The sequence below is a fragment of the Syzygium oleosum genome, unplaced genomic scaffold (genome assembly GCF_021117445.2).
Source record: "Syzygium oleosum isolate NSW1041296 unplaced genomic scaffold, Sole_v2.1 Sole_v2.36, whole genome shotgun sequence".
Taxonomy (NCBI): domain Eukaryota; kingdom Viridiplantae; phylum Streptophyta; class Magnoliopsida; order Myrtales; family Myrtaceae; genus Syzygium; species Syzygium oleosum.
In genome coordinates this window covers 690,850-700,758 of record NW_026607520.1, presented here as the reverse complement: position 1 = coordinate 700,758, position 9,909 = coordinate 690,850, and the positions used below count along the sequence as shown (strand labels likewise).

The 9,909-nt window shown below is 43.0% G+C and overlaps 1 protein-coding gene across 1 annotated transcript; it reads right to left on the bottom strand.

Annotated features, from left to right (window-relative positions):
* Window positions 1–1,681: 1,681 nt before the first annotated feature.
* On the bottom strand, window positions 1,682–3,948 carry LOC115693581 (uncharacterized). The gene is made up of 3 exons (XM_030620593.2): window positions 3,228–3,948; window positions 2,513–2,990; window positions 1,682–2,114 (listed from the first exon to the last, which is right to left on the bottom strand). The coding sequence occupies exons 1-3, from the start codon at window positions 3,946–3,948 to the stop codon at window positions 1,682–1,684; spliced, it is 1,632 nt and encodes a 543-aa protein (XP_030476453.2).
* Window positions 3,949–9,909: the final 5,961 nt, after the last annotated feature.

Below are 9,909 nucleotides of genomic sequence, written 5' to 3'. Positions count from 1 at the left end.
TAAAAATTAAAAAAAAATAAAAAATTTCAAAATTTCGCAGAATAGCTTAGAATACCTGTGGTCACCCACTTTAAGTGAAATTTAATTTTTTTGAGGTGCCAAAATGGTATTTTTGAAGACTCCTTAGTTTAGGGATTTAAAAGGGGTTTTAACCTCTAAAAAACCCTAAAACCCCCAAAAGGAGCTCTACCCTTAAAAAACCCTAAGACAACATAATTCATTGAATGAACAAGCCTTTAGGGCTTTACTAGGGTTTGAGTGTTTTGACCGATTTTCATTTTAGAGATCATTTTAGGATTGTTGTGTTTGATTGGAATTGATTGTGCATTTCTTTATTGATTGGTTGGTTTCTTCCAATTAGAATGGTTAGAATTAATGTATAGGCCTTGCGAACTCACTTTGAGTGAAATTTAAATTTTTTTAAGTGTCCAAATGGTATTTTTGAAGACTCCTTAGTTTAGGGACTTAAAAGGGGTTTTAACCCCCAAAAGGATCTCTGCCCCTAAAAAACCCTAAGACAACATAATCCATTGAATGAACAAGCCTTTAGGGCTTTATTAGGGTTTGAGTGTTTTGATTGATTTTTATTTTAGAGACCATTTTAGGATTGTTGTGATTGATTAGACTTGATTGTGCATTTCTTTATTGATTGGTTGGTTTCTCCCGATTAGAATGGTTAGAATGAATGGATAGGTTTTGCGAATTCGCATGACGCGTGAAGACACTTAGGATCTTTTAGGTACCGAAAGTACGTTAGAGATCTCGATTTGGGATCTTTAGCGTAACCAAGTCCCCTTACCTATGTAATCTTTGGTTCACAGAAATTAGGATGGTTCTCCCTCGTCTTTATTAGGTTTCTAGTCGACCAATAAGGACTAGTGGCGACTCCAAAACAAAACTTAGGATAAATAAGAGAAAATTAAAAAAACAAATATCCGTTGTCTCGTAATGTATGGTCAAGGAGAGATCGTGTGTCTAATGATGGGATGTCTGTGAGACGTTTGGGTGAAATATCCGTTTCAGACCTTAGTAGCTCATTCGGGGACAGTTTGCTCATTCGTGACTAACAAAAGTACCTCCAAAGGTGTGCAAAAGGGCAGCGCGACAGGTTTGGTGACTCCATTGGGGAAAGATTTTCTAGTGGACTTAGGCCTAGTTTAAAATGATATGCATGTGTTTTGTGCTCACGCAAGGATTTGAGGTACGCCCTACTAATGATTGTGTTAAATGGTTTTGTAGGTGGGAGATATAAGGGGTGTAGTCTTTGTTAACCTTTGTTTTGCAGGGAGGTGTTGAGATGGGTGTGACGTGATTATTTTAAAAGTGCTGTTTGGTTATAAATTGCTATGCATGCTTTTAAATAACCTTAGCACGACACTATTCGCACATACCACCCGTGGCCCAACCCCGGCTACAATTAGGATTACCTTTAAGGGGTATGTATTTAAGCGAAACTATGGACCGATTGCTCATGGGATCATTTAAATTCATAATGATCACTAAGACGGAATAATATTCCATTATTTTAGGTCGCATGCTTATTGGGGTGGAATCCCTTCTCTGTTAAGGTAATGATCGCAAACCTTTAGCCTATCCTACCCTTGGGTGTCGAAACCTCACTTGTTGCATCTGCATATCTTTGTATTTGATATTACAAAAATCACCTCGGTAATGATAAATATCATTCCTCGTCCTGATGGGTGTTCCAAGTTTCAGCTACTATGTCCAAGAATTTTGGATGAGTAGTCCAAAAGTTAAAGAACTTGAAGGATTTCTTGGAATTTTGAGTCGGTAGAATTTTGATCACCATGGGGGAGTGATCAGAAATACCTGGAGCAAGGAAGGTTGCTTCAGAGAAGGAGAAATGCTGATTCCAGAGGTCATTAATGAGCACCCGATCAATCTTGCGAAGTTTGCGATTAACCCCAGAGGAATGAGACCAAGTATATCTACAACCAACATATCGAAGATCCTCTAATCCTGTTTGGTTTAGACAGTCCCCAAACTCATCAAAGGCTGGGATCCATGGAGTTGTGCTACCCACTCTATCATTTGGGTCTCTGATGGCATTGAAATCTCCTGCAACAATCCATGGAGTGTCACATGCAGAAAGCCTAAGAAGGTCAGCCCATAGCAGATGTCGATTCACAAAGGTATGTTCTCCGTATACAATTGTGAGGAGACAAGACTTGTGCTTAATCAAAAGCCTTAGCTGAACATGAATCATTTGGGAGGAAGAGGATATAAGATTTATCTCCAACTCATTCGGGTCCCATCCAATCCATATTCTACCAAGGGGGGAGTATTTATAGTTGGAAATCCACCGTCAATTAGCAGATAGGCCTCTAGATATACCAGCAAAAAGGAGGCTTTAACTTTAGTTTCAATAATACCAACACAGGAAAGCCTGTTAGTCCTAATGAAGTTCCGAATTTCGGCTTGTCTAAGGGGTTCTACTAGGCCCCTAATGTTCCAAGCACCAAAAAACATATGTTTAGGCGGGGAAGATTACCTCTGATATTTCCTTGTCCTCCTCCTCTTAGATTTCTTAGAGGAGGACAGGTTAGGTACCTTTACAGGACAAGCCGAAGTAGGTGTGGTGCCATGAGAGGATTTAGAAGTCTCATCCGTAGCACTGGACGCCATAGTTCGTGAACGAGTATTGGGAGGGGATACAGAAGCTGGTTCCATCTCCAGCAAGTCTTCAGCAACAGTAGTCTTCTCCAATAAAATCCCAGACTCAGAAGAGCCTTCTGTGCAAGACTGTGAACTTTGAGAAGGATCCTCATCCTGCTGATCAATTTGCTCTATAGGATATGTTGCTGGAGTCTGGTTCTGTCCACCCTCTATGTCCTTAGACTGATCCAGGTCAGAACCTATCCGGGCGATAACTCCTGCGGGATTCAAACCAGCAGACGAAAGCTCCATTTCCCCCTGGTTTAGTGCCACTTCATCTTCTGGAGCATGTTGGGCTATCCGGGCGAAATCTCCTGCGGGATTCAAACCAGCAGACGAAAGCTCTTTTTCCCCCTGGTTTAGTGCCACTTGATCTTCTGGAACATGTTGGGGCTGATTAGTATCCTTGCCAAGAGGCAGTTTGCCCTTTTTCCTTGAGACTTGGGTCCACCCATATGTTCCTTAAGGTCTTGAACTAGACTGAGCTCTATGTTCAGTATGTGCAGAAGCGCATTCGAATCCACTGGAACCCAATTTATGACCAAATATACCACAAGAAGAACATACTAAAGGTTTCCACTCATATTCAATGTTGATCACATTCACTTCATCATCCCATCGAAACTTAACTGCTTCTACACGGGGAGTAATGGCCTTAATTTCCACACATACACGAGCATAAGAAATCTGGGTCATAAGTTCTGTTTGCCTATCCACATATAGTGGATTCCCTATAGCGCTGGCTATTCGCCCAATTCCAGCCGGAGACCATAGAGAGAATGGAATATCTCTTAGTCTAACCCAAACCGGGAGGGAATCAAAGGAACCTTTCTTGAGCTTCATTTTCGAGTGCCATTGTTGGAGCAACATTGTGCTACTAAAGATGGAAACTGATCCCGAATCAATAATATTTCTGCGAAATTCAGCATTCGGAACTTGGAAGAAATAAAAACCATTCTCATGTAGCTTTACATCAACTACTTGGTCTCCCCAAGATTTCTTAACTGCTTCTTCGGTTAACTTGAAGGGAACTTTCTTACCAATATAGTGTCCTACAATACATTCCAGCCAACATGGATTCTCATCAGCAACTACCTCTGGTGTGATGTTGACAATGACTTCACCATCTTCCATCAAAGGGGGAACATATGCTAATTGGTATCCTTTAGTCAATATCTTCGCCACATTTGCCCATGTTCGAGCTGCAGGGGCAGGGGCGGGTTGGACTTGAGGATTAGTAGAGTTGTTTGTCGGGACATTGGAATTCCCCATTGAGTTTGGCTTTGGGACAGCTCGACCAGACGGTCCTGCTTGGGCTCGCCTAATAGAACGGTGTCGCGACCTCCCTAAACCGGCCCCGCCGCCTAAGGGGTTAGGCTAATGGATTACTAAGTTAAACTTAGCTCGAGCTCTCCCAAGCTCATACCAATTCGCGACTTAAGTTAAAGTTATTAACATGGAAATCAATTTCACCTAGGAGTCGCCACTAATCAGTTTTTGGTGGGTCGATTAGACACCCAAGCAAAGCAGGGGAGAAATGCTTTACTTCTACGAACCAGAGATTCAATGGGTACGGGGACTTGATTACACTAATTGACCAACTAGTGCCCTTTCAGTACCTAATCTTGCTCAATTCACCACCTAACGTGTTCACACTAACTGGGAGTTTAAAAATTCATTCCTAACCAAGCTAAGGGAAGCAACAATCACTACATGAACCTAACATGCATAATCAACCACATGCGAGTTTAAATTAAACATGCAATTCAAAGCGTGCGAATCAAGCGAGGAGCAATCAAACATACGCTAATCACACAAAAAGGGAGAGAAAAGCAATTCTGAAGCCCAATTTCCAATTTTTGGATTTTCGAAATTTTTCTATTTTTTTTTTTAATTTTCGTTTTTTATTTAAAAAAATAATAATTCCCTAAATCGGCCTATGCTCGGTTTACGTGAACATGAAACAACTCAGGATATGAATATTACGAGAACCGGGCTCAAATCAACCGTTTCAAGATCGAAACTTGGTTTGGGCATTTCGTCGAGCATTTGGTGTGCATTAAAATGCCCCAAATGGCTTCCTCGAGCCATATTCGTGGCCTTCAATCTTACTCCGTGTGTAATATCAAGTGGAACCAAAGTATCAAGGTTATATTATCACATGCAAAGAACAAGATTAGCTAGAAATCACAACCTAAAACGCACGAGAACCAAGTTGGAATCGGCCTCCAATATGTGGGTTCGGGCTGCTTTTGCAAATTTGGGTTTAAACCCAGGTCAAACAAACCTGTTGCATGCCCAGGTTTAAGCCCCGACACTCATCACGTGCAAGATCTATGGGAAACATCACTTCATCTGAGAGAATATACGTAACATCTACTTTTAAATGAAACAAACATCATGGAGAATGATCAAGCGAACACGTCGAAACAACCCCCCCAAGAAGCATACATGCATGGTTCATAATGACTAGCCATGAATCAATGTGGGTTAGCTTGGCTTTTGACTCAAGTTGCAAGCGATCTCATGGTTCACACGGGGCTTCAAAGACCAAACCAAGTGGATCTCAGCCTAATTTGTACACCCATATAACATTCATCAAGCTCACGAAGGTAGAAAACGCATGCAAAGAGGAGTAGCAAGTCAAACATTTAGGGCTCATGAAGGAGCTCTAACACTTAGAAAAATTCCAGCCTCAGAAATCAGTTCTCTGGGCTGGTTTTCTCTTGATTTTTTCATAACTAAAACATATTCAAAATTGAACAAAAATACATGTAGGATACTCACCTTGCTTCCTAGTTTCTCTTTGAAGTATCCCTTGGCCGAGGGAACCAAAAACCTGTCTTCCAAGGGCGCGGGGAACTAGGCTTCTTCAAACTGGAAAATGAGATCTGCAAAGAAGGAACTGACAACGAAGGTTTTTGTTGGTCTCCAAAACCAGAATCAACGACCTCCTTTTCTGACTAATTTGACACTAACCCAAACTAGATGTATTCTAGTTTAATTTTCAAGTCACAGGTATCCTCATATATTCCTCATGTCTCTCAAAAACTCCCACTTTCCCTCACCAGTAACCGTCTGACTTCAACACTTAGAAGATTTCTGGGTTTCTCTCTTGACCCGAGAATGGGCTGCTTTTCGAGGGGATTTTGGATGGCTTCCCGACATCCATTTGGGGCGTGCGACCTATGGTTGGAAAGCTCTTTGAATGTAGTTCCACTCTCTAGTTGAAGGTTTTGGCTAATTTTGTCTCGAAATTCACGAAAATCTCACTTTCCTCTCCAAAAGTCAGTCCGGAACTTTTCTGGGTTTTTCTTTTTTGAGTTGCGTCTGAGGGTGAGTTTTTGGAACGACCGTGAACCCCCTTCCTCTTGTCTCATCCCTTTATTTTTATCCCCCAAAAGAACGTGCTTTAGAGATCCTATCCATCAAATCCAACCCGATTTTTAGCCCGTGATTGCCCACTTACCAAGCCTGCAAACTGAGTCTCTTCACCAACTTTCTGACTCCAAAATCATCATAATTTGCAGCTGTTGAGTGAGCAGGTTTGACTGAGATTATCACGTGTCTTCAGCAGCTTATCCCTGGCAAATTTTTGTCCATTTGCACTCCTAATGATGGTCTCACACCTCGGCCAGAGTTCACGCTGATCGGCTGGCTGAGTAGGATATGGTGGGGCCACAAATTTGGCTACTCAGCAGCCTCGAATTGAGACCAAATCGTGGACCGGTTTTTGGAAGCTAATTTAAGTGCTTTAATCCATTCATTTGGTCGGAATTTTTGATCAGTTTGAAAGTTGAAGTATATTAGTTTAAGATGATAATCAGAATTTGCAATTTTCCATGCCCAAGTTTGCAGGAAAGTCCCTCAAAATTAGCCACTTTCTTGTCCGAGAATGCCCGATTTGAGCCAATTTAGTCCTTTTGGCTTGATCTGATTAATTTTACCTTGCCCGTTTTCAATTTCAAGCTTGATTAGGGGTAAAAATGATGATTTAAGGGCTTGGGGGCAAATTTTACAAATTTTGCGATTTGGTCCCCCAACTTTTGGAAATTGTATTTTGGCCCCAACTTGCTGGTTCATTTGCAATTTGATCCCTCAGGTCTCGGTTAGCTACACTCGAATCCTTGGCCCTTGCTCTTCCGTTTTTTTTTTATAGAATAATTCCAAAATATTTTTGTGGAAAAACAAGCTCCAATTTTTTTGAAAATGATTTTTGGGCAAAAAATTTAGGTGTCAACAAACGGCTTTTATACTTCGATCGACCCCTACTTTGACTACGGCTGGAGTTGCCTTTCAAGAGCCTGGGGCCAGTAGGAGGATCAGTTACATGGTCCATAGAGGTAGATTTACCCCTGTTTTCAAATGTCCTTCGTAAATCCTGAGGAGCATCAATCACCTTTTGAGTCTGGGCAACAGGGGAGGGGCCGAGTAAAGAGTTCGTATTAACCTTCTCCATAGGGTCAACAACAGCACACAACCACTAATTCCACCAGCCAGTCAACCCAAAGCAGCACCATCGACCAAATCAAAAGCCAGCAGCAGGATTCTATCTATCCAGAATAAATGCAACCACTAGAGTACCGAGAACCACCCCCACCACAGAAGAAGGGATACAAAGAGTACCTTCAGGATGGACACTCAGCCTTAATGGAGAGAGGCAGAGGATGCCTTGTCTCCAAGGCTAGCTCCAGTCACCGTCGGAACCCGCCGGAATAGGTCAGACACCGTCGGGTGAGCAGTACCCACGATGAAAACCACCAGAAGGACGAATTCAATTCTGGTCGCCGGCCTTCTATACTGTGAATAAAGAGGATTGCTTTGAAGGGGCAGAGGAAGAGAGTCCAAGGGACCTTGCTTTCGAAAGCCAGCTCCAATCACCAACGGAATTCACCGGAATAGACCGAACACCTTCAGGTGAACAATATCCTCGATGAACACCCCACCAAAAACAAGAATTCAGATCTGGAAGCCCGCCCTCTATACTGAGAACGAAGGGGAATCCTTTGAAGGGGTAGAAGAAAAGAGTCCAAGGGACCTTGCTTCCGAAAACCAGCTCCAATCACCACCGGAATCAGTCGGAAACAGCCTCCCACCGTCAGGTGAACAGTACCCGCGAGGAACCAGTAGAGAGCATTTTCTAAACCGGGTGAACAGTACCAGCGAGATGGTGAGAAATGAAAAGTTCCACTTAAGATAGTTGTTTTTTTTTTGATAACCCAGGAACCCCCGCACGGCCGACAGCCGGAGGGGTAAACCTGGGGTGACGCTAGCGCAGGACCCACCACCACGGCGCCACACTTAAGAATCCCTAACGACTACGCTGGGGTTTGAACTCCGATCCCTTCGTGGGGGGATGAGAGCGCAAGCCAACGCAGCCGCTGCGGGCGGTGGTCACTTAAGATAGTTGTTTTTTTTTTTTGGTAAAGGTAAGAATATGTATTACTTTCCAAAACACCAAATACAACCTAAGCCAAGACCAACACCTGACCCCAATAGGACATAGAATGTCCAAATAAGGTCAAGAAAGGTCTAGCAAGAACTATACAACAAGCCGAAGGGCCAACTAAAAGAAAAGGAACAAAGGGACCGAATTACAAGGACGTATGAGTCACTTCAAAGATTTAAGGTGGAAGGCCCCATTTCCTTTGGAAAATACAGTTCCTAGGAGTATCCTGAACCCTCCCTATGGAGATGGCTTTGTCCTTCACAACTTTGATAAGATGATTGCGCATGCCCGGGATATAAACATTCTTATTCCTGAATATAGCATTGTTCCGTTGAGTCCAGATAATGTGTATGAGTGCTCCAAAGAAGAATCGGGAGAGGTAGAATTGAGCGATCATGATGTTGTCACTAATTCTGCGACCTTTGACGAAAGCAGTTTGGGACGGGTTGATCAGGGCAGGTAGAATGTGTGCAATACGCCTCGCCAAGATTTTAGAAATGCATTTATAGAGTGTATTGCAACAAGCAATCGGCCGGAAGTCGGACATGGTAGAGGCATTAGGAGACTTCGGCACTAGAATTAGAATGGTACAATTTAACTCCTTATGCATGCTGCCAGTCTCAAAAAAATCTCTCACCGCCTTGAGGATAGAAGGCCCAATGATCTCCCAAGAGGATTTGAAGAAGTCAACATTATAGCCATCCGGTCCAGGGGCTTTGCCTTTAGCCAGCGAAAAAAGTGTAGCCTGGATTTCCCCATCAGAAACCGGTTGTGCTATGTAGTTCCGCTGAATATCATCAAGGACCTGTCCAATGAACTCACCTATCTCACTGACAGATGGCTGGGAAGAAGCAGAGTTTCCATTGAGTAGCACCTGAAAGTGGGTAAAAATGTGATTCCTGACCTCTGATGGGTCTGTTAATAGAATACCATCACTTGTGGACACTGAGAGAATATGATTCTGTAAGTGCCTTTTGTTGACGAAGTGATGGAAAAATTTAGTGTTGTGGTCCCCTTCTTTAATCCAACGAATCCTGGATTTCTGTCGAAAAAAGGATTCCTCTTATAATCCAACGAATCCTGGTTGAAGAGTAGGAGTAGGTTGCAGCTGGTTTGAGGGCTTACTAGGAACAGAAGGCAGAATTTCCGTCTCCCCTGTAGTCGGGTCCAGCAGCGAACCTGCTGCAGGTTGGGACTGATTTGTATCCTTCCTTGCTAGGAGAGCTCCTCTTTTCCTACTGACTTGGATCCATCCTTCAGCTCCTTGAGTTCGAAGGTTAGTCTCAGGTCTGGCTTCAGCTTGAGGACGCAGAGTATTCCCCATTCTGGCTTCGGAATGGCCAGAAGCACAGTCAAATCCAGTTGAGCCAGTTTTGTGTCCAAATAAGCCACAAGAAGAACACGCCAACGGTTTCCATTCATATTCAACATGGATCAAATTCACCTCACCATCCCATCGAATTTTGACAGTTTCCATCCATGGTTTATTGGCTTTTATTTCCACATAAACACGCGCATAGGAAATCCTAGTCATTTGTTCCGTTTGAGTATCCACATAGAGTGGCTTTCCAATGACACTGGCGATCCTACCAATACCAGCCGGGGACCAAAGAGAAAAAGGAATATCTCTTAGTCTAACCCATACCGGAAGAGAATCCATAGCACCTTTCTTGAGTTTCAGTTTTGGGTGCCATTGTTGTAGAACCATAGTGCTCCTAAAGATAGATATTGGACCCATACCAATTATCTTCCTGCGAAAGTCCGCATTCGGAACACGAAAGAAG